The 24,546-nt window shown below is 48.3% G+C and overlaps 1 protein-coding gene across 2 annotated transcripts in view; it reads left to right on the top strand.

The window, feature by feature from the left end:
* The window catches only part of GRIA3 (glutamate ionotropic receptor AMPA type subunit 3), a 145,978-nt gene extending 122,633 nt beyond the window's left edge, over window positions 1-23,345 (top strand). The window contains exons 13-15 of one of the 2 annotated variants that reach the window (XM_065643717.1): window positions 3,792-4,039; window positions 20,912-21,026; window positions 23,100-23,345. In XM_065643717.1, coding sequence (XP_065499789.1) covers window positions 3,792-4,039; window positions 20,912-21,026; window positions 23,100-23,345 — 609 coding nt within the window. Of the gene's footprint in view, window positions 1-3,791; window positions 4,040-4,598; window positions 4,714-20,911; window positions 21,027-23,099 lie in introns of both variants that reach the window. The other variant, XM_065643716.1, reaches the window with a different exon arrangement.
* Window positions 23,346-24,546: the final 1,201 nt, after the last annotated feature.

The following is a 24,546-nucleotide window of genomic DNA, read 5'->3' on the forward strand; positions in this document are numbered from 1 at the left end:
TTAACAATATCATGCAAAAGAGTTAAATGAAGGGAGCAAATTATAAAGCTTAGGCTATTTGTTAAAGTTGAGAAGAGATCCAGTTTTGAGTTGTGGAATTTGGTTTTTTGAAGCACAAATGATGATATTCGCCATGTGCCCTTGTGGCATGGCATGTGCTTTGTTTGGACTGTTTGCAGCCCTGAGCATGCTGTTGGCACTCATCAGATAACTGTTATTATTAACAATGCACAGATGTATTGGCAATTGCTTTTAGGCAGTCAGGCCAGCTGAGAAGAGTGTGAAAGAACTTATTAAAGACAAATATTCTGGTGTGAGTTAAGATGAAAAGAAAAAGAAATTCTGGTTTATCTGTGTAATTAAAGGCATACTCTGCAGAGGAAAACAAGGTAAAGCATACGTAGTGCATGCACAAAGTTTTGAAGGCTAACCACATCAGCTTGCTGAGAGATAGAAGGAGTAAACCTGTATCTTACCTTCCTTTAGTCCCTTAGATGCCCATTTGCAAATATAAATGGGCAGGTGCATTTGTATTATTTATCTCAAAAGCAGATGGAGGTTGTAAGGACAAGCACCTTGAAACTGGGACACGCCAGAATTGCCGATGCTCACGCAGTCTCACCCAGCCGGGCTGGTTCTGTTCCCTTCCTGTGTGAGGGAGCTGCACCAGAAGAGCAGCAGGTCGGCTGTGGGCAGTGCTGTGCCTTGGGCCATGGCGTGTTCTGCCTGTGCTGCCAGCTCTGCCCGCTCCGTCTGTGCTGCCAGCTCTGCCTGCTCTGCCCATGCTGCCTGCTCTGCCCGTGCTGCCAGCTCTGCCTGCTCTGTCCGTGCTGCCTGCTCTGTCTGTGCTGCCAGCTCTGCCAGCTCTGCCCATGTTGCCTGCTCTGCCTGTGCTGCCTGCTCTGCCCATGCTGCCAGCTCTGCCAGCTCTGCCCATGTTGCCTGCTCTGCCTGTGCTGCCTGCTCTGCCCATGCTGCCAGCTCTGCCTGCTCTGTCCTTGCTGCCAGCTCTGCCTGCTCTGCCCATGCTGCCTGCTCTGCCCATGCTGCCAGCTCTGTCTGTGCTGCCAGCTCTGCCTGCTCTGTCCTTGCTGCCAGCTCTGCCTGCTCTGTCCTTGCTGCCAGCTCTGCCTGCTCTGCCCATGCTGCCTGCTCTGCCCATGCTGCCAGCTCTGTCTGTGCTGCCAGCTCTGCCTGCTCTGCCCGTGCTGCCTGCTCTGCCTGCTCTGCCCATGCTGCCTGCTCTGTCTGTGCTGCCAGCTCTGCCTGCTCTGCCTGCTCTGCCCGTGCTGCCAGCTCTGCCTGCTCTGCCCGTGCTGCCTGCTCTGCCTGCTCTGTCCGTGCTGCCTGCTCTGCCTGCTCTGCCCATGCTGCCTGCTCTGCCTGCTCTGCCCATGCTGCCTGCTCTGCCCATGCTGCCTGCTCTGCCCGTGCTGCCTGCTCTGTCCGTGCTGCCTGCTCTGCCTGCTCTGCCCATGCTGCCTGCTCTGCCTGCTCTGCCCATGCTGCCTGCTCTGCCCATGCTGCCTGCTCTGCCCGTGCTGCCTGCTCTGCCCGTGCTGCCTGCTCTGCCTGCTCTGCCCATGCTGCCTGCTCTGTCCGTGCTGCCTGCTCTGCCTGCTCTGTCCGTGCTGCCTGCTCTGCCCATGCTGCCAGCTCTGCCTGCTCTGTCCGTGCTGCCTGCTCTGCCTGCTCTGCCACCAGCGCAGGGACACACAGCTGCCACCCGGGCTCTGCTGCCCACAGGGCACAAGGGTGGTGGCAGCTGCAGTGCCGTGCCCTGGGCAGCTCCCGGCAGGGCCGGGGGTGTGAAAGTGCCCACGTGCATCAAGGGGGCTGTTGGAAAAGCAAGAGACCCAGGTCAGCAGTCTCAGAGCAGGCACCTCAGGTATTGGGTGCTAAAGCAGCCAGCAGCGTGCTTTGGGTGCTGACCGAGAGCCCCGGTGAGACACCTCTCCTCGGGCAGGACCCACGGTCCCGCCGTGGGCTGGGGCTCGGAGCTGCCCCTCTCCAAACCCAGCCGTCCCAGGCTGGCGGGGCAGCGGGCACAGGCCCCCGGCAGATGCTGGGCTGCCCCATTTTCTGGCACGGCTCCAGAGCTGCTGTCCTCATCTCAGGTTATCCAGCGTTCGCTGTTGCAGGGGGAAGCCAGGCAAATCCCCCGATTCCTTCTCTTACCTATGTAAGGACCGTTTCAGGCCCCATTTATATCCCCTCCACTGCTGCTTCCCTCCTGGCGCGGGACAAACGCAGCCGTGCAGCCCATCTTTAGCCAAGAAACGCTCTCAGTTGAAATCCCTCTTGCTTGTTTTTTGCAGCCCACCACCCAGCCAGCTCCTGATGAAGCTGCCCTGTATTGTTGTCTCTATGATTTCCTATTGTGGATTGGGCTGATTTTAATTGGTTTGCATTTTCAGTTTTTCAGCTCATCAGGAAGGGTAATTAAAATAAAATCTTGCCCTCTGTGCTCCTCTCCATCAGTTGCAGCGACACTAGCTGAGCATGTTAATCTGAAGAACGGTGAAGGCAGGGCTTAGTCCCTGTGAAGTGTATGGAGGCTGGTTGTTAAGCATTACATTATTCAAAACACATTAAATTGTCCTGAATGAGGAGGAAACATGTCTCGATCATCAAGCTGATGGACATTAACGGTCTCCTGCCACAAGTTTGTTCAATTTGAACTAGATATAGCTACTGCCTGCCTCATTCCCATTCTGCAAGGAAAGCTGCGGACAGCAAAATGGCAAGGAGTAGGAGGCATAAATTCGAGATACCCACAGCTTGGACCAAAAGCCTTATATAAATCCTTTGGATTTCTAGACTTTAGAGAAATACAGTTGGCATTACTGCCTTCTCTCGACCAAGCAGGAAAGTTTAACCGGTAGCCCAGCATATGAATGCTTAAGAGTCTGGAGGTGGCTTAAAGATCTGAGGGTGGTTTAAATGTGACTGGTAAGGAAGAGGGAGAAGGGGAAGTAACACATTTCTCAACATTTCCAGGTTTACGAAACCCGTGTGCTGAGCTAGAGGCTGTTAGGGTTGGCTCAGTCTCAAAATGAGGAAAATATATGCATCACACACAAGCTAACTGCCAGCAATTTTTTCAGCTATTGCTAATATTTGTGTTTGTCTAGGAAAATGTGAAACTGAATTTTGAAAGTTTGACTGTTGATTCATAAAGGATGTCGTAATCACTATTTGTACCCTCTTATGAGCATGACTGTTAGAAGCCACTAGAGCTGGACTGGTGTCCTGTCTCATAGGCCTGCCGTCGCTGCTCTGAAAAGCGGGCTCCTGCCTTGCTGGGAACTCGCAGTAAGCAAGTGTCAGTGTTTCTTAGCTGTGAGTCAGCACAAAACCCAATGCTGAGGACGTGTGCGAAGAGGAGAGGCTTTTGTTGCATCCCTTGGCCGTGATGGATGAGCTGGGGTTTAACATCTCCCGCCGGTTCGGCAGCAGAGCAGCACGCAGGGAGATAAACGCGGCACAAGGCGGGAGCCAAGGCTGGGACGGGCTCACAGCATCTCTCATTCTGACTGCCAGGCTGCCAATTACATGGCAATTAGTAGAATAAATGTCTGCGATATGTTTCCCCCTCCCCAACCATTTTATGGTTTGGTCATTGTTCAGGGGGCAATGTGTCTCTCTCCAAGCTACCTTGGCTTTTTGATTTGTTAACTTTAATCAGTTACAGGGTCTCAATTGTACCTCTTAGCTGGCTAAGCCCAAGGAGCTCAGCCTTGTGCCCTTCCCAACATGGCTTTTCATTTCCCTCCTTTTGTCTCTCCCAGAGGTCAAAAATAGCCGTCTACGAGAAAATGTGGTCGTACATGAAGTCGGCCGAGCCCTCGGTGTTCACCAAAACGACGGCGGACGGGGTGGCGCGGGTGCGGAAGTCGAAGGGCAAGTTCGCCTTCCTGCTGGAGTCGACGATGAACGAGTACATCGAGCAGCGCAAGCCCTGCGACACCATGAAAGTCGGCGGCAACCTGGATTCCAAGGGCTATGGTGTAGCAACCCCCAAAGGCTCAGCATTAAGGTGGGTGGAATAATATAACAATATCCATGTTGTTATAGTATTCCACCTACCCTGATGTATTGTGTTGTCATTTTCTTTCTTGTGGATTTTGAGGTAACTTTAAAGTTTAAAATCTTCAATATTCCATGGAGTTAAATAAGACGGTAAATTATGGTTTCGTTTATTTAATGCATCCATTTTTTTAGTGTTCTCTTCGTGTTGTCCTTTCTGATTGTTTGTTGCTGTTTTAATTTTACAGTTCAATGGCTTTTTCAATTTAAATGGTAAAAGCCGAGTTAACCTGCCATATGTGACGAATGTTAACTGCATGATGTGGTGTTCTTGTTACTTTTTTTCTCAAAGACGATTTCCCCATCCCGCACACTTCAGTTTTGAGCAAATGTTATCCTCCATGCCACCTTCCAATATTTAACCCTGTATTTACTGTACAGACATTTTGATAGCTCCACGTTCTGTGAAATTTTAGCCAATTTGTCCTCTTGTGCTCCTTTTTTTATACGTTACGATTTCCTAAGCATTTGTGCATTTTTTCTTACAAGTTATGTTTTATCGTTTCAAGAAATGCTGTTAACCTGGCAGTATTAAAACTGAATGAGCAAGGCCTCTTGGACAAATTGAAAAACAAATGGTGGTACGACAAAGGAGAGTGCGGCAGCGGGGGAGGTGACTCCAAGGTCAGCCTCAATGTCACCACAATCGGGTACCTTAGCAAAGAGTAATCGGCAAGGCTGTTATCTTACTTCTCAAGGAAAAAAAAACCAAAACAAGACACCAAAAAAAACACAGATTAAAACAATTTGAATAATTCGGGGGGGGGAAATAAGCCATTTGCTTGCCCAGTAGCTCTTTCAAAGAAGCGGTCATATTTCATATTGTCAGGGGGCTTGGTCAAGCTTGGAAACCTTATTTAACTAACAGATAGTAAATCCAGTGTTGGTGGGACCTCCACAGAGCAAATCAGTACTTGTAACTATACAAGAAACCAGCGATCACATCTGGCCGCCGTACTAACCTCTGAGGACAAGGCTTTGGTCCTTCTCCATGATTTGGCTGTGGTGCAGAGCGGTTCTCGAGAGGCTTTTTCGGCAGGATCAACTGTGCCAGCGCAGACCTGGAGGCGAGAGTGCTGCCTTCTCCTCTGCTCTTTTGCGGAGGGGTCAAGCAAACCAGTATCAGCACGTGCTGCTTTGCTGGCCTCAACTGGTGCCCGCAGAGCCCCTGGGAGGAAGGCTGGTCTCTGGGGAAGGGCTGCTTGGGGGTCTGTGGCTGAGTGAAAGAAAGCGGGGCTGCAGCGTGAGGTCGTCTCATCATAGCTTGGGTCAAGAGACACGTGTCAAGCAACGATGACACCCAAGAGATAATGCTAGGCAGAGATGGTAGTCACCTGTTGATGGAAAAATAGTAGCAATAACAGTGATGTATAAGGAGCTAGAGCTTGCAACAGGCAAAGATGAAACAAGAGATAGGTTGCTTGCAACAGGGAAATGTATTGATGCACTGAAATGGAAATGAATCTTAAGAGGCTTGGGGAGTTTTGCCTAGAATATTCCAGTGTCACCTTTTGTGCACCACTGCCCAGTCCCTGCACATGCCTGTGCAGCAGCACTGTGTGTGTTTGCGGTGCTTTTGAAACAGATGTGGATGAAAATCCTCGCTCCAGTGGCAGCAGCGGCAAAGCCGTCACTGCCTCCTGCTGCCCTGAGGCTTCCCCGAGTCTTTCAGGCTGCCTGTATGGTAGCGAGACTCTCAAAAAGGGTTTAATGAGCTTGCGTATTGCAGAAGTTAACTAGCATGCTTTGATATTGCCAATCTTGCTCTGTAAAACTGGCAGTTTCTGCAGCCTTTAACCTGGTGAGGAGAAGCTCTAGCTAGAGGAGGCTGGGTACTACTGGCCACCTTGGGTACAGGAACTGCCCAGAAAATTAATTTAAAATACATTGTTATACTGAAAAGTACTGATATTAATTTTCAGAGTGACACTGTCCTACAGCTAGTAAAACCAGTTCCTTAAGGAGCAATAACTCCTAATATCTCTTACAAAAATGCTTCAGCTTTGGTCCAAAATCAATAATAACAGTATTTTCAGTAAACCACAGTTTTGGACAATTACTGCAAATTACTGCTGCATTCTATTAATAAGAATTGCTTACAGTTGGCTACATAGGAAATTACTCAGCTACTCATCTCTGATGTTGGCAAAAGCCACTGTGTAACAATGAAGGAAGGAGAAGCTCTCAAATTCAGGTTTGTTCCATAGCTGGAGGTCTGTGGTGCTCAGCGGCAGCCTGGAGATGAACACGAGCTTTTTTATGCTTTCTAGCTCTGCCGCTCATCCTTCACACAACATTTTTTATAATGTAATACTTGCCAGTATATTAAATATTTAATATTCTCCTGGGATCCAGCACCGCATTGTCTAATGCTGCCTCCATGAAAGAAAACTCTTTGTACAAACCAGCTTCAATGAACTTCATTGCTTCGAGTTCATTGAATTAAACCCAGCCAACTAATGCTTACAGCCCTAAGGAAGCCAAAAAGGATTTTTTAAATGGTCATAATTAGGATAGGGCCATCCTTCTATTTTTGCTTGTGCTGAAAGACCTTTTACAAAGAGTGATAGCATCCATTAGCGAACCTTTGGCCCTGGTCAGTGAGTGTTGAGTGGTGTCAGGTGTGCCGTGATGCTACGGACAGGTACCCAGTGAAGAGGGGAGAGGAGCGAACATGATGACGCATGTTTTGCTGGTTTAATCCATAAATCACAAAGCACTGTCTTTCTGCAGTTTGCTGTAGCCCGCTGTGCTGAAGGACTGCTTGTTGGTTTGAGCTACAGACGTCGGCTCTCGGGGGCATGGCTCAGCTGGCAGAAGTCCCTGGGGAGCAGAACGTGGGTCACTGAGCTCTTCCTTGCGGGGGGAGAAAATCCCACAGAGACTAAGCTAGGGGAGGCTTTTTTTTAAGTTGTTGTTTCTAGAGATGTGGTAAATCAAAGGGCTTTATTGTTACGAATTGGCTTTTCTTCGAGGTGGCGTTTTGCAGGCACTGGGCGCTGCGGGCCGCAATGCTGCGGCGTTGCAGCAGACGGGCAGGTGCCCTCCCGGCAGCACAGACCCCATCATCGGCCACGGAGGTCAAGTTCAGGCTGTGCCCCAGTCCCCAGAGCCCCCCTGCCCTCGCAGGAGAGATGAGCACTGGTGCTGCCCTCACTGCCTGCATCTCACTGGCCTCTGTCCTCCTCTCCATCCTCCCGCCAGAAGCCTGAGTTGCCCTCATCATCTCATCCCATCTCTCCAGTTAATTGTATATACGAACGAGGCTTCATTTACAGAGCATTTCAGAGGAGTTGCTTGAAAACTGTTCTTTTTCTTCCCTTAAAGGAAGTGGTAGCTGGGGGGAATCGGAGGACGGGGCGGTGAAGGTGCCTCAGGTGGGGATGCAGACCTCGCACCCCATCACACAGGGTGGCACAGGGACCATTACTCTCTCGGGGCAGCTCTCTCTACCGGCTAAGCTGACAGACCACCTCTCCCAGCTTTCCCAGTAGGGACCCAGGCTTGGGAAATGGCTGCCTCGAGTTTGTAATCAGCCGCTTCCCACCTCCTGCCAACGAGTTGTGCGTAGCTGTGAGTCGTTGCAGATTGATGGTGCCGGTTTCCGACGCTGAATCCCTGTGTGCAATCTGATGTTCTAGCTTGCACTGAGAGCCAGAGGTAAGTGTGCAGCCGGTTTGCTTGTGCCTGTGCCCATCATTGTATGGCAGAGGACCCAGTGACCCAGCAAGTGCCCTCCCATGCTCATCCTCCCCGCGGTGCAGGATGCGGTTTGCCTGTGCCTGGAGATGAGTGGTTCTGAGTTGTGAGTTCACCTCCTGTTAATGTATTTTCATTGCCACTGGAAAACTAAACAGTGACTTCAGATTTCACAAGGACTTCGAGTCTTGCAGCGTGAGAAAGAAAAGGTATTCACTTGCCTTTCTGCAAGTGTTTTAATCTATTTGGTTACACAGGCTGTACGGTTAGTCCTGTGAGCATCCCAGGCTCCTGGAGTCCTCTTGTAATTTAAGACTAAAGAGATTGTGCTGTTTTGATGAGATTGTTTTAAAGGCCTCAGCTGACATATGTCTCATTTTCAGTGCTACCAGTAAGTACCAGCGCTGGTGTGGAGCAGAGGGTGCCAGCCTGCCCTGCCGCGTCTCGGCTGTCGGTACTGCCCTGGCGGAGGGAGTTACCTGTTTCGGTAGTGCTCCTTGTTTGAGAAGTCTGAAGGGGAACGTGCTCCATCCATATGTAATTTGTCTGTGATGCATGTCAATATATGTGGGCTGACTTGGCTGGTGCAGGCATTCTGGTACGTGCATCAAAATTTGTTCACTTAGCTCTCCTAAACTAGCGTGAATTTAGGTTCATCTGTTTGATTCATGGCAAAATTATGCCATCTTCCAGTTCTCCTATACATGTGAGCTGAGTTCTCAATCATAAGAGAATTCGAAATAGCAGTTATAAAAAAAAAACATATTGCAGGAAATATGTTACAGTGTATTATGAGTTTGGAAACTAATTATGTTGTTTATTATACAATCCTCTCATCTCAGAGCTGAGTGATGGCTGAATAGGAATTTAACAAGCAGTAGACAAAAGGGGATGCAGACGGCGGTAGCAGGCTGAGTGACTTAAGTGAAACTAATTATTCAGTTGCATAGGAACAATTTTCTGCTAAGATAAATTTCGGTAGTTCTGCTGTTGATACGTTTCTTGTGTTATACCTTCGTGGTAACATTTAATGACAACTAACACAGAAGGAGATTGTTTGAATGCAGCATCTTGCCAACTTCACATGCCAAGATTCCTTGCTAATTATTTGACTTGATTACTTTAATATATTCTTTTTTAGGCTAATATCTCTTTTGGAGTACATCCGTGAAATGACATGTGATGTAATACTACTCATTTTTCGGTTGTTTCTTTTTAATCATAGGATTACTTTTCTGGCCGGCTAGTTGGGTTCTGCCCTCAGAGCCGCACTCCAAGCATCGCATTCCCCAGCGCTTCTGAGCTGTGAGTGTGGCCATTAGCAGATGGGATTTTTTCCCCCATTTCTCTGTGCTATTTTGCTTTGATACATTTTCAGCACAGCCGTTAGCATTTGCGGCATATTTTTTTTTAAGTGGCGTATTTTTAGAAGAAATCTGTTATGCATTATTTTAGATGATACCTGACATTTAAAGAGCACGATCGCCAAACGTGTTGTGCTTTAAAGAGAACATTTGGGGAAATGGCTATCTTAAAAAGATGCAGCACAATTTATTTGAGCAATTTGTTTGAAATTATGTTCATCAGTATGAATTTACTTGCCATCCATTCTATAGGCCTGGGTTATGAGCTGGAAAAAGATAAAACAGCTGGTCAGAGCCAGTGATGGAAGCACAGAGCTAATTCATGCTCAGAGGTAGGAAAGTAACATGAAATTATTGTATTGTGCAAATTAGTGACAAAGCAAAATAATACTTTAAAAGGAAGATATCAGAATGTTTAATTGACAGCTATTACTTTATAGCATATTAAGAAATAATACTGTATATGTTCTGTGTCAATAATGAAGTCTTAATGCTCTAGGAGTTCACCGGAGCATCTCAGAGCATTGCCAAGAAGGGCAGAGAGCCCGCTCTGGTTTGCAGAAAAGTCTGAGCCGTTGTGCAGATCGTTTGAGGTGTTTTCTTGGGAAAGTGACTAGGAGACTCAGAACGACAGTTTGAGATGAGCTGGTTGCCCAAGCTGGTGGAGTCAGGGCTGGCATCGAAGAGCTGGGAACCGTTTTGTTTTGCCTGTATCGCCTTTGTTTTGCCTGTAGGGTGGGCTTTGCTGCCTTGATGAAGCTGGACCTGAGTGTGCAAGGTGACGTGCTTGTGCGGTGCTACCCACGGCGGAGCCGGCCCCGCAGCGACACTGCGTCCTGCCCTTATGGCCGCCAGAAGTCTTAGAGACTTGTGACTCGTGCACTCCTTTTGATAACACCTGTGGCGCTTAGCGGCTAATTTCCATTAATTGTTTGCCTGAGTCATTTATCCTGCATTGTAAGCATCAGTATGGGAAAAGCCAAACGCCTTGGGACTGCAAAAGGAAAAAGGAAAAGCAGCAGCTGGAAGTGGGGCTCCCAGCAGATGAGCAGGGCCCTTCCTTTGAACATCTCCCGGGGGTCTGGGCTTGGCTGTTTCCTCTTTATTGGTAGCTGCTGTCATTTAGCACACAAAGGGAAAAGTAAATGCCTTTCTTCTCCTTCAAAGTGATTCTAATGTTTCAGCACTGAGCTGGGGTGGACGCAGGCACTCTTGCTGCTCCAGCGGATTGCTCTGCACTGGCTGGCACTGCAATGGGTCAGACACCTCTGGCTTTATAGAAGCAACGTAGTGGTTCTTTGAATGTCTTGTGTAGCCTTTGGACTAAGCAGTACTTACCTGCAGCCTGCTGGGGAGCCTGAGGGCAAGAGTTACAGAAGAAGCCATCCCAAGAAGAAAATAAATCAAAGAAGACGGGGAGAAAACTGGATGCGTCTAGAGGCGAGAGCAAGAGAAGGTGAGGGGATAGCCCACACATGAGGTAAGTTGAGTCTCTTGCTCATACCCATCCAGGTTAGAAAGGATCCAGGCAATGACAGGAAGGATCCACATTGCTGTTTCAGATGTCGTAGGTCTGAGTGTGACATTAAGCATCTGCCTTCCCTCATTCTGCCTCCCCGTTCAGGTAGTTCTTCCTCCCACCCCCTCGCCACAAACGTACCTCAAGTCTCAGGCACTGCTGTAAATGAACTGTAGTCACTTGTTATGACTTGCGTTTCCTGATCCAATAGGCGTGTATTATTGCATTAGCACTTGGCACTTCTATTAAATTATGACCCTGTTAGTACAGTTTAATTTATTTGAGCTGCATTTATGAAACATAGAAATACACTTTCCTAGATGCAGTTGCTGCTGCCGAACACAGGCTGCAAACTCACTGCAAAGAGTGGAGGCACTTGCAGTCTCAGCTGGTAGCACATCTGGCTCTGTGCAGTTGTGTTCAGAGGGTGTGCAGGTGTTACAGTGGCATCGTGCATCTGCGTGTGTCTTCCACAAATACAGGATCAGTTAAAACACCTGAATTTAAAATGCATACCTAGTTACTGCAAGGAAAAACACCACAGATACCACAAGGATACAGTGGCTGCTCCAACTTGCCTTTAAAGAAAAAAAAAAAAAAAACAAACCTTGAACTGAACAAAAGAACACTATTTATGGAAAGAAACAGTAATGAAGACTAGAACTGGTAGAACTGGTATGGAGAAATATTGCAGCTACTAAATACTCAGCAGTAACCAAACCCAACCGTCCCGCTAGATCTGTTCCTGGTGATATCACAGAACAAACACATTATTAAAACTACTTTGTGTGCTGTTTCGTAGGAAAGATTTTTGCCGCCCTATGACACAATTCGGTACCCAAAGGCACTGAAGGGGGGTCCCAGCCCCACTGCTGGTGATGGCCTCGGGGATTTATTGTTGTGCCCAATGCCTCCGAGCTGTCCCAGCCATCCACATGCAGTGTATTTCTCAGGTGGCTGGGGGATATACGGGGCTTGAGGTGCCAAGTTTTAATCTTCTAATTTTGAAAGCTCTTTGTCTTTTCAAACTAGATGGCTTTTGCATTTATCCCTTCCTCTTCCCACCCATAAAGCGTTTCAATCCCTCAAATGTTAAATCTTGTAGATGTACAAGTGCTGGTAATACAGGGCAGGGAAAAAATGGTGCAGGTCGAAATGGCAGCAAAGAGCAATCAAGTGTTCATTCCTTAAAGAAGAAATGCCTGGTGCTTTTTCTGTGGATATTAAATGTTCAGCGTGAAATACAGAAGGCCACTTTTTGAGACAGAAGGTAACAAATAGGAATAGTGAGTGACCATATGTTTTTATGCACATATTTTCAGGGCTCTGTTCACTCCTACTTGAAGTACCAGGTAACTCTAGTCTTGAAACAAACATCGTGGGTTTTAATAATGAGCCCATTTCTATCCATAATCTTTGCCGTCCCTCACACATGGGTGCATAGCAAAATATGAAGTTGTGGCATGGAGACATTGCTAAATTGGTAAATTATGACAGGCAGATAGATCTGATCTCGGAAAGAACAGAGCACTTGGACAATGCATTCACCCGCAGGTTTTGTATCTAGTCAGAAGTTATTTCAGTAACAAGATCTGACAAAAAGTCCATTCAATAGTTACAGATGAGGCTGGGATTTATAGACCTTGGGGGAATAAAGTGCCTTATTTGATTTAGATGGGTCTTTAACCTCAGGCAAGGCCCTCTAGAGAATTATGCTGTATTTGGTGTCTCTTCCTGGATTGTGTCTATCTTTATATTTTAATGATACTAAGATGGTTATTAGCGAGATTTTTATGGTATCCTGTCAAATTAAGCAGAGTGCCCAGGCTTGATTTCTGCATTTGTCAGTGCCCTGTGCTACACACGCCAGCGTGGGGACGTGTGGCTTTGGGGGGTTTCTCTGCCTTGCTGGATGTGTGGGGCTGAAATCTTGGTGCAAAGCAATAGTGCAGTCGTTCGGGGTCGTTCTCCCTGTGCCCGTCAGATATTTACCTCTCAGAGCATGGTGAAGGTGACACTGCCCACGTGCCTGCAACAAGCTTTGCACTCGGCTTCCCTTTGCCAGCAATACCAACAGGAACAAGTAGTGCAGTATTTTCAGTAGTTTTGCCCCAGAGGATTTTAGGAAGCGTTTTGAATTAGGAACATGCTTGTTTCTTTGTGCCTTAGTCCACTTGACTTTCCTCTGGCAGTATGAGGTGGATTTTAGAAACCCAAACATTTCATGTCTAAGCTCTGATGTTACGACGTTGTTGAGTGGGTTGTGCTGACATCAGCAGTCCCACGGATGCTCCAGCCAGCAGGGACAGCTTTGGTCATAAGAAACAAGAGCAAAATTCCTGCAGCAGAAGTGAGAGCATTCTGAATATATCAGATTACTAAATTAAGGGGATCAGGTAAAAATAACAGGGATTAAAAAGCGAACAAGTCGAAAAACACTTTATAATGTACTAACCAAGGCCTGGTACCACCATGGACATTTGCCTCCTTCATGTCACTGGGGTTTGGATGGGAGGCGAAGAGCCCTTCACAGGGGACGCAGCCCTTGGACCGAGTGCAGCCCGCCTTGGAGGGCGGACATCGCGCTTCGTTCATCCTGCAGCCTTCACAGGGCCGGGTGTGCCAGAACCCTCCTGTGCCTTTTCGTTGCTCTGATGCCACAAATCAGCAATAGACCTGTCTTAGCCAGATATTAAACCAGATTTACGGTGGTTCTGTGCCCCTGCAGTGTCACACAGCCAGATGCCTTTGGCGCTGGGATTTTGCCTCCCCCGATGTACCCGCACAGCTGTGCAGGGGCACGTCACAGCACAAACCGCTTTGCTGGAAGTACCGCGTCCCTCGTCATCTGTGCCTTCACTTCCACAGCGCTTCTCCAACCAGAGTTATTCGACATCTGATGGGAAAGAAAATGAAAAAAGCACTTCAGCAACGACATGGGATTTCACGTTGTGGCAGATGCAGTATTGAGCACATTGGGAACTCGTGTCTTTGGCCTTTTAGCTGAACCTGCTTGCGATGGATGGGGCTGCTGTGGGCCGTGTTTACCTTATGTTTGGAGCCAGCGTCCATCTGCCTTGTGAGGAGGATCCCCATTGCCACTGGCCTTAAATTTCTTGGCTTCATCACTGAGTGAGCCCTGTGTCCCTGGATGAGATGGCACACATCCCTCCCCAGTGCCATGGGGCTGCAGATGTCCTGCTTGCACAGCACCGAAGAAGCCACCGAGCCCTTCTGCCTGGGGACCGCTCACAAGAGCAGTGGAGCTGTGGTGGCTGGAGCACTTGCCCCGTGATTGGCATCCTCCCGAGACAGCCAGGCAGGCAGGCATCCCTCCCTGGGCTGACATGCTGATCAGCTCTTCTGCAGCTTGTTCTCGGCTATCCCGAGCCTCCGCCCTGGGCACGAATGGAGTTTCAAGACCAGAGAGGAGCTCTCGCTGCTGATGCTATTCTTGCACTCCTTCAAGCTCACGGGTGATTTCTTCACTCTCTGTCCCCAAAAGAGCTAAATTTGGACTCTCAAGACGCTGCAAGCAACAGTGCTGAGAAAATGCCACACTGTACCCTGTACACTAAATATTCTACGGAACATCAGAAACTGGCCGTTGATGGGTGGAGGAACACCTGCAGTTTGTAGTCCGTGGCAAAAGGTGCCAGGTCAGCCCTCGGGCAGCCCCGCTGTTTGGGGGATTCAGTGCAACCCATGCACTGCCCACCCCGTCCTGCACAGCTCTAATGAAGCCCTTTAATTAGTGCTTCAGAGAGCCTCTACTTGTTGCACCTTTTCTTTGCAGCTCCCTTTTCTGAAAGATTGCATCTAAAAATTCTAAATTAATTCTGAGTATTGGTTCATCGGGTTTGAGGTAACAGTGTGCTATCTGCCGTGTACATTTGCTCTCCTTGGCAATGATCATTTTTGGGTATAACATTTATATTACATCCATTAGAGCATAGAATGGGATGTGAATTCACTAAACTGTTCCAATCACCACTTAAATCTTTATTGATTGCAAGTAATAAACATAGCTACGGTGTTGCTGAGACTTTATGCCACTTGAACACCGGTCACACACAGCTAATGAAAGTCTGTGGGTTACTGGGTGAGATTTTCGAGACCTGAAGTGACTCTTGCTCCTAAATCTCGCCTGTAGTGGTCACCGGCTCTGCTCTGTATTGCCTGCTCCGAGTTATGGGGACCAGACCCAAACACTGGGCTGCAGGGACCCTAGCAACAGTACACCCCCTCACTCGTTCCTTGAAAACAGCCCTTTCCTGGCACGATCAGGGCATTCCTTTCGTAAGTTCACAGCACTTTTCCAAGAAGCTGCTCAGACTCTTTGGCGCAGTCCGAGCTCGTTCAGGAAGAGTCTTGTTTGCAGCACCAGCACATAAACATGATGGCCACTAACTGCAATCAGATTGCCAAAAGAGCAACCTGGCCAGCTTTTGCAGCTGTATGTGGGACTTCAGCCTGCTGGGTCTCTTTCTGAAGCTGGTAGAAGCTAGGGTGATGTCACTAAATAAAAATGTCTGGATTTGGTTTATCTGCTTTATATAGATGCAGGCAAAATCATGAAAATGAACCTAAAAGGTCATTGATCAAATTTAAAACCTGTTTTGATTCATAATTTGAGAGAGGCAGAAGTTATACTTTCTCACATTTGGGACTGATAAATAACTATTTCTGTGATGATTAATTTACTTTTTTTGACTTGAAACTTGTTCTGGCCAGAAAGAAATATCATAACGCCACTGGTTTTCTCAGTGCAGATAAAAATGACTGCAACTAACCTGGAAGTTGTGCTGTGGTGAGAGGAGGCAGGGCAAGAAGTCGCTCAGGGTGAAGGTGTCTCAAAGAGAAGACGGAGCAGGTGGGCTCTGCATCATCCTCTTCCCTCTTTTCCATATTAATGGTGTGGCTGGAAAATAGATAATAATGAAACAGAAATGTAACAGATGCTCTACAAAGAGCATATAGCAGCTCTCACTTCTGAGGGATGATCTCACGTGTCAGCGTGGGGAGCATGCTCAGCCTGGAAGCGATGCTGTGTTTTATGCAAGATCAACCTTCGTGACAAAGAAATGCTGCAATTCCTGAATTTGGAGAGAGAGGTGGCCAGGGTTTTTAAACTGAACCCAAAGCTTTGGGGACCTAGTTCAAGAGTGAGATTTTAAAGAGTGACTGCACATTGTTTTTCAAAAATCGTTTCACTCCATCAGCATCGTCCTGTTACCTGGGGCAGCCAGCACCAAGGGGTGCAGCAGGACTTTTGGGGCTGGTGTCCCCAGCCAAGTGGGGCTGAAATGCAGTGGGGAGGAGGCCCCAGAGCCACTAGGCAAAGGGAAGACGTGGTTCCCTTTGAGGTGGTGCCACGTCGCATATGGAAAAAGCCTGGCACTACTTGTTCGCTAGCAGTAACTGATGGCTGAAGAAGGGAAGGAAACGCTGCCAGCACCTGAGCGGGGTCTTCTAACAAGTGTACCGATAAACCAAACTGCTCAAACAGCGATAAAACCCACCTCTGTCCCAGGTGTAAATCATGTTTGCAACCCTCTGGTGAAGTGAAGCCTGTGAGAATAGATTGGCGTCGACCTTCTTAACGTCGTGCCCCTCTTAAATAAACCAACCATAGCAAATGGCTTGGTTAGCCATTGGGGGCAATAGTATTCAGTATGAGGCACCTGGGACTGTGTCTTTAGAGTCAAGTCTTCTCATCATTCGTAGATGTCAGAAAAAAAACCCTTCAGTTTGGTAAAGCTGTCACACAGATCCAACCTCACGTGGATAAGCCTGTATCAGCCAAACCTACTACATCTGGATGAAAAGCACAAGCAAGCAAACAAATCCTTCTCTTCTGGTGAGGAAGAAAAACACTGCAAGTTTCTGCCCAGGAATACCATCTGATGACATGCAGAACACTGACATCCTGATCCTAATTGCCTCAGTTCGTTCTCTTGGGTGTACAGAGCGCAACAAGAGAGCACAACCTCTCAAACCTCTGAACATTTTACTTTGATAAAAGCAACCAAACTACTAGAGAGCTGGGCTGGAAACCACACAAGGGGAGATGAAAAAGAATCACGTCATAAATTAAAGGCAGAAGAAAAACAGCTGAAGCCACCCGGGAAAGGGCTGAGGACCTCATAGGATATCCTGTGCAGCCCAATAACAGCAACCTAATTAAAAAAGCAGCTGGAAATAAAATTATCCCAGGAAAAAAGATGAGGAAATGGAAGTCTTTTGAGATAGAGACTCAGAAACTGAGCAAATGGTGCTCTGAGCCGTTTTGGGGCAGCACAGCTGTCTGGGGAGGCAGGTGGGCAGCTGGGACACAGCCTTCCCGTGCAACCCTGGCGAGTCGTTTAATCTCTCTGTTCTGCTGCCTCTAAGGCAATTAAAAAACAATCCCCCCCTCGAACAAGTAGAGCCAGTGTGAGCGATGAAAAATCCCACATTCCCAGAAGAGCCCTACGCTTCCTTCTGTAATAGCAAACAAAACGCTTTGCAACGCGGTAGCCTTCAACCTGCCGGGATGGGCAGGGGCTGGCGCTGCCCGAGAGCCTTTGCTGGGATGGGCTGAGCTGCAGCTGTGGCGTGGGACGGAGGATTTGTGTTCCACGTGTGCTGCGGAGCGCTCGGCGAGAGAAACACCACGATGCAGACGTGTCCTTCTGCCCCTCCATCAGGGTCTCGGCCAAAGCCATGCCTGACTCGGACTGTTAAATTGGCCAAGGCTAGACAGCTACTCAGAGATGAGTGACTGGAAAATGTACCAGCAGCCAGGCTCACTTTTCAGTATATTTACTTGGGAATTTGGGAGCTGAGGAGCCCATCCTGCACCAGCTCGCATTGCATCCCCGCAGGTGCAGCGCTGGACCGGGGGCTGCAGAGGCATCACCACACCTTCTCCCGCCATCAGCTCACTTAAGTCCTGCTGCACAGGGGAGCATGTCGTGCATTAAGAGGTCTTGGGATTAATTTCCTGGAAGCAGACAAAATTGTTCCTTAGGACGTTGTTCAAACGAGCTGCATTTCACGCGCCATCTGTGAAGCACAAATTAGTGCCTTTCCTAGCACATGGAGAGGACTTCTTCGCTCAGGTACGTGCTGTTCATCCCAGCAAATTAGCGGAGCTGAGGGAGGCTCAGGAAAACCTCCAGGTGCGTGTGCTGGGGGGACAGGACGGGCTAAGGCAGGGCAGGACAAGCACCAGCTACTGCTTCGTGTGGGTCTTTCCTCCCCCAGTCATCTCTTACGTGACCAGCTCATCTCGTACCACTATCCGCTGTCCCCATGCGGGGCGGGATGGTGACGGCCCCCGGCACAGCAGCATCCCAGCACAGGGGCAGCTCCGCAGGCAAAGGGTCACGGGGCCTGAAGCATCCAGCAGCTCCTCAGTGCTTGTCTGTCCATCCCACTCCACTCCTCCTGCCGGGACAGATGGACAGAGCAAATCACCTTTTTCCTACCCAGGCTGAGGTACTGCAGTACCTCACCTGACAAACAGGGCCATGACAAACAAGTGAAAACCCCAGTTTAGGCAAATTCCCATCTGTTTAGTTAAGATAATTTTAGTTTACTACTTTTTTCTTTTTTTGGCAGTTACGTGTGCACAATTAGCCACAATCTTGGCTTTAAAAAAAAATAAAGCACCCTAATTAGCATGTTAAGCCTCCTCATTTCCCAATACCGTATAATGTTGTGAAAGCTAATCTATAATGTATTGGATGTTATGCAAATTCTCTGTACTCCATATGGGGTTTATAAAGGCATGCAAATTAAAAATAGTGTTTGGAATAGGACTGGGGAGAGGGGAAAATTTGCACAATAAAATATGTGGATAGGAGAAAAGGTGTTTATAACCTTCTCCCTATTGTTTGTGTATTCTCAGCTGCGCAATGCTTTTCAAAGCAGAGAGATGTATTGCATAAAATCTCTCCAAAATGGATAGTTTTTAAATGAAATTTAAAATGAGGGCACTGTTCTCTAAGCAATAATCCATACCACTCTTTCTGCTGGGGGTTGTAACAGGCTGGTTAAAGACACTCAGCTTTCACTGACTTGCATTTCAATAGTCTAAATCATGCACAGCTTCTTGTAGTGTATTTCCCAGGGTGTCACCAAGGGCCTCATCACAACACAGCTGCCCAGGAGGGTCCATGGGGGTGGCTTGGCCGGGACCTGGCCGGTCTCCATCAGCATGAACCAACAGGACAGGTGCATTACCTGCGGCACCCGGGGTGTTTGCGGTGTCCTTCTGGAGCGGGCTTTCATCCTCTTCGTATTTTATAGCCCTTCGTGTATGTGGACGCAAATGTAGCTGGGATACAGCTGGCTTTTCACGATGCCACGGGATGGAGGGGCTCCATGCCTGCTGCCACAGCCCAGCCAGCAAACACGTCCCGTCCCGTGGGGCTTGTCCAGCTGAGTGCGTACAGCCTGCCCTGATTGATCCTTAATTGGATTACAGCTGCTGCTTAAAAATAGCAATTTAGTAAAAATAAAATTTTGGCTTTTGTCAAAACGAGCCCTGTGCAGACCAGAAGGATGGTGCTGCCTCTGCCTGGCCAGCTGGGAAGCTCTACCAGCATCACTGCGGCTGGGACCGGGGACCAGCAGTTCACCCATCTCGATGGCTTTTTTTGCTTGCTGTGCTGGCCTCGGTAGTGCTGTGCTGGGTCATGTTGGTGCAGCCCATGGGGCACCCATGTGGTGCCCCATGACCTGCCCGTGCTTGGCCAAGTGCAGCCTGTCCCCCCCGCACCCTCTGGGGTGGCACCTGACTCCCGCTCTCCTCCCAAAGGGCGCGTTGCACCTCCAAGGGCAGCACTTTTCAACATCAGCCATCTCAGAGGCAGCTTCTTGGCAGATGGGGGACCTGGGCTTTTTTTCACCAGCTGCTCTTTCCAGTATCTCCCTGCTGCAGGCACAGCGGGGTTCAGCCACCCCTGCTGCTCGAGGGCTGTGAGCCCTCCCAGCCTGTGGGCATTTCCCTAAATGCCGCCATGTAATTAAGCTTGTGATTAAGGTGTTTTGTATCGGTTGTGCTGCTCCCGAGTCTCTTTGCTTTGCAGAGTCATGCATTTCAGGCAGGGGTGGGCAGGAGGCAGGGAGCAGTGAGAAGTGAGGCCGGGGCAGGACGCGGGCTGAGCTCCTGCTCGGATGGACCCCAGCGCGGCACGTCACTGTTCGTGCTGCCGCAGGGAGCCCAGTGTTAGCCCATGCGAAGTGCCAAAGCGTTGGCAGGGATAAGGAGCCGTCCCCTTCCTCCCCACCTCCTGCCCCGCACGGCCATGGGCATCAGCCTCAGGAAGGAGCGGGGATCAATGCTGTTCACACAGGAGCAGGAACTGAAGCCGTCCTTAACAGAGGGAACCTGTCTCATGGAAACAGGCAGGAAAAACACCGAGACATCCCACAAGGAGAAAATGGAAATTACAAAACCCAACCGAGGGCCCCTCTGGTGCCCCTTTTCCGCAGGGCGAGCTCGGGTGCCCCTGGGCTTTTAGTAGCACCAGAGTCAGCAGCTCCCTTCACCCTGCCAACATTTCCCACCCTGGGCACTCTGAGCCAGCATTTCCACATTCAGCGATTTGTTTTATAAAGGTCTGCATTTGCTTATTTTGTGCTGCAGTTCCGTGGAGCGGCGGAGTTGGGGATGCAGCAGCTCCAGGGGAGAGCAGCCGCCGGCAGCGGCAGGAGCTGGAGAACCAGGGAAACAGCCGTGAGAGCTGCGGAATCTGCTCTCTGACACCCACCCCGGGGTGCTCGCCTTTGCGGATGTGCAGACACGCACACACACTCCCCACGGGCGCGGGGGCTGCCCGGGGGCCTGGAGCCGCAGGTGCTGTTTTACCGTAAGAAGCCACAGTTTCTGGTTTGCCGGGCTTGCTGTCTGTTAGTGCAATTCGAGGGGTCCTGCTCGATCAAACCCGCCGCAATCCGTACAGCTACTGTGAATGCCTCTGAATGCACCAAACTGGGAAATTGGACTTGCTTTGTTTCTAGAACCTTCATTTAACAGTGAGTGCCGATTACTCAAAGCGATATGGGCAGGACCTGGTAATATAGCGTTGCTCTAGAATTAACTTAAGGGGATGATCCAGTTGCCTGCAGTGTAAATACTTTGTGGCCAGGAACCCTGCTTTATCGCTTTGTATAGTTTTAAAGTAGTTTAAAGATTGAATAACATAAAATAACATAATATAATGTTATTTATGTTATTTCCCACGTGAAGAACTCCTGTAAACCTTGCAGTATTGAAACTCAGTGAACAAGGCATCTTAGACAAGCTGAAAAACAAATGGTGGTACGATAAGGGTGAATGTGGAGCCAAGGACTCCGGAAGTAAGGTCAGTCGCTGAAGGTCTTTTTGTACTGATTAGCAATCACATTTTGACCCACTGTTTGTTTATACAAGGAATGACTTTCAAAAGTTGATATTTACGTTTTGAAGGTTGAAAGAAAAGAATAGAAAACAATAAGTCTCTGAACGTGACAGCATTTTTCTTTTATGCAGTGACAGACTGTAGTTGTAAGTATGTTTTACTATTTGAGTATTTTGCTAGAAAAACATGGGAAGAGAAGCCCCCAAAGCCTCGCAAGCTGGTATCTCATTTAGATGCGCAAGTTTCAGCACACTCAATGTGTATTATTCAGGCCAGCATATTTTCTTATTTTTAGTTTTATTGAAAAAAAAAAAAATTGTTTCAAAATTATGACTTAGATTCTCTACATGTCAGTTTGGGAAACAGCCACATGCTTGCTAAGGATGGACAATTTCAAGACAGGCAGGAAAAAATGCCCTTCCTGCCCTATTTCCCAATTCAGTTTGAAATCCGTTTGATTAAAAAAAAAAAAAATCTAGAAATACTATTGGTAGCTCATTACATAAGTATCGTATACTCTTTTTCATTCTGCTTTGGACCTTTTTGCTGCTGTGCTGCCCTGTCCCACCCCAGCCCAGCTGCAGGACCCCTGCAGACCCCACTGGAGATGCCACCCCCTGTGGTGAAAGGTGCATCAATGCGGTAGCTGCACGCTTAAATTGCAGGAAATATTTATTTACACCGTTCAGTTAAAAGAAAACACTGAGGATTTTTTTTTTTTTAATGCTTATAGAGCCATTGAGGAGCAAAACACCGTAAAAGTGCTGGGCTTGTTGGAGTGAAGGACATTTCCAAAGGCACCGAGAGGAGGAGAAATGGAGCTCCAGCTGAAGTCAGTCGCAGTTCAGTGCCTAACTCCCCTGGTGCCTTTGGAACTGCTCTCTGTAATCATTCGAACAGAAAACTATAATTTGGAAGCACCCTGTCGGTGTCGGAGGATAATTTCAAGTTCCACCAAAGCCAGCAGTAAAAATTTATTTTCAGCTGGGCTGGAAGTCTCATAAGGCACAACCCTGTATCTGTTGCATGAGATAAATTTGGGCTCATGGGACATCTGAATGCACAGCGGCTGCAGAAGGAAACCGTAATTGAAAAGAGATGTGTAAACGAGTAATAGCTTTAGTTTCAATGGCAGGCTGTTTGCTACAACCGCACCTGTCCAAACTGCCTGTGAAATGCACAGCCACTTAAGAGGTAGATCATTCTTTTTCGTGACTATGTGCGGTTCTGCTGTCCCTGGAGACACTTGGAAACCGAGCTGCATCTCCCCTGGGCACAGCCCCGTGCTGCCTCTGCCCGGCCCGCTGCCGGCCGCGCAGCAGCAGAAGGGTTGCAGCTCTATTTAACTGGATTACAGAACACTGTTTTTAACAATGCAAGCCTTCTCCCACATCTGACATGTACTGAAGGAAGGTAGACCCTTTTTTGTGTTGCAGTGACTGCTGGATTCAGTAACTCGCTCCCCCTTGCTCACTGAAGGTGTTAGTTTAGCTCAGGGCTCTGCTGCCTGACCTTAAAGTAACTGACCATCTTCCTAGGGTGGTTTTTTTTCCTAAGTGTTGAAAAAAAAGATAGATAAGTTTAGCAGCATCTCAGTAATTTTATCTACATTCACCAAAACTGAGTGTGTAGTGGTTTGGCTTTTTCTTTTTGTTTTTTAATGGCCTTCTGTAAAACCTGCTGGTTTATGCAGCTGCTGCTGTCCCCGACAGAGCTTCCCCAAGGTGCCTTTGCCACCGGAGATGCTCGGCCGTAGTCAGGTTTGCTCCAGGATGCCGAAGGCCTGGGGAAGTCAGTGGCCAAAAAAACCTCTCATGTCGGTGGAATCGGCCAGGGTTTCACCCACCGAAGGGTGGGAGACGGAGCGGTCGCTGCCGCACAGCCCCGGCTGCCGGGGACGGGGGGACAGCACTGGGCCAGGAGCGGGACACCACACGCCGCCAGTGTAGTTATTCCAGCTAGGGCTAAAGTAGCCTGTTGTCTGTCTGTCTGTCTGCTCCTCGCAGCAAAGCTAACGGCGTGGCTCGTTTCCCTTAGGACAAGACGAGCGCTCTGAGCCTCAGCAACGTTGCCGGGGTGTTCTACATCCTGGTGGGGGGCCTGGGCCTGGCCATGATGGTGGCGCTGATCGAGTTCTGCTACAAGTCTCGGGCCGAGTCCAAGCGCATGAAACTCACCAAGAACACGCAGAACTTCAAACCTGCTCCCGCCACCAACACCCAGAACTACGCGACGTACAGAGAAGGCTACAACGTGTACGGCACAGAAAGTGTGAAAATCTAGGGGTACGGCGACGGGCCGGGAACTAACAGCCGCTGCGGTTGCTTTCCTTTTTTGTTGTTTTTAAGCCGTGTGTGATACTTTGTTGTGTGCGTCAGTGGACTGCTGCCAAAAGGGCTTTTCAAACATCGCCCGGTGGCAGTTTCAGAAGATAAGTGGTTGAAATTTCTTCCCTGAACAGAAGTAAGCCTGGTACCATCCCATATTATAATACAACGTGCGATAGCTGGCTTCACGGTGGAGTGAGTAACTCCTCTCTCCAGCATTGTGCTAGTTCAGTACATTAAAAAAAGTGTTTTGTTAATTGCTTTAAAAAATACTGTCATCAGAATTCGCATCTCTCTTGCTAGTGATCTCTTCCCAGTGATCTCTTCCCCTTTATTTTTTAAGCTATAATCAGGTCAGGTAAGTGCTTTTAGAAAATCTCAAAAAAATCTACAATAGAACAGAACAGTCTACACTAGAAATCGTGATTTCTAAAACATGAAAAAGTAGAGTTGAATTGCTGAAAAACGACCCTGGAAAAACCGGGTTAGCCCATCGCCCACACGCTGCGCCTCTCCCCAGTGATGAAATCTTTCTGGTTTTATTATAGATCCTCACCCTGACAGCACGCAAGAGGAGAAGCAGCAGAGAATGTGGCTACTTCGCAGATTCGGACCACCTGAGCCAGTTGTACTGTCTCCGAGGTGTCAGGCATGACACGTGTTGATGATGGTGCAATGTACTTTTAATAGGAAAAACTGATATTTTTTTCCTTCAGTGCCTTATGGAAGACTCTGAGACTCACAACAATGCAAACCATCACCGAAATATTCTTGCTTTGCTTGAAAGGAGAAAAAGTAAAAGAAGAAAAAAGAAAAGAAAAAAAAAAGAAAAAAAAAGAAGGAAAAAGAAGACAAGGAAAGAAGGGAAAGGAACAGAAAAAAGGAAAAAGGAAAGAAAGAAAAAAGGAGAAGTAGTAGTACTGGTAATGAGATATTAGTATGTGAAAAAAAAAAATCTTGTAAAAAAAAAATCAGTGCAACAAAAGCCATTCTTTGATACCACTGCACAGTAAATGAACTTGTGTCCTGAAAGCAAACGGCAGCCGGTTTCATCAGCCACCCTGATCGTATCGAATTATGAAACTCCTCCTGAGACAAAGCCTCAGAAATCTGCTGCGTGCGAACACGGACTGGCCTGTCACTGCTTGTATGAGCTG

This window comes from Caloenas nicobarica, chromosome 12, assembly GCF_036013445.1.
Source record: "Caloenas nicobarica isolate bCalNic1 chromosome 12, bCalNic1.hap1, whole genome shotgun sequence".
NCBI classification, from domain to species: domain Eukaryota; kingdom Metazoa; phylum Chordata; class Aves; order Columbiformes; family Columbidae; genus Caloenas; species Caloenas nicobarica.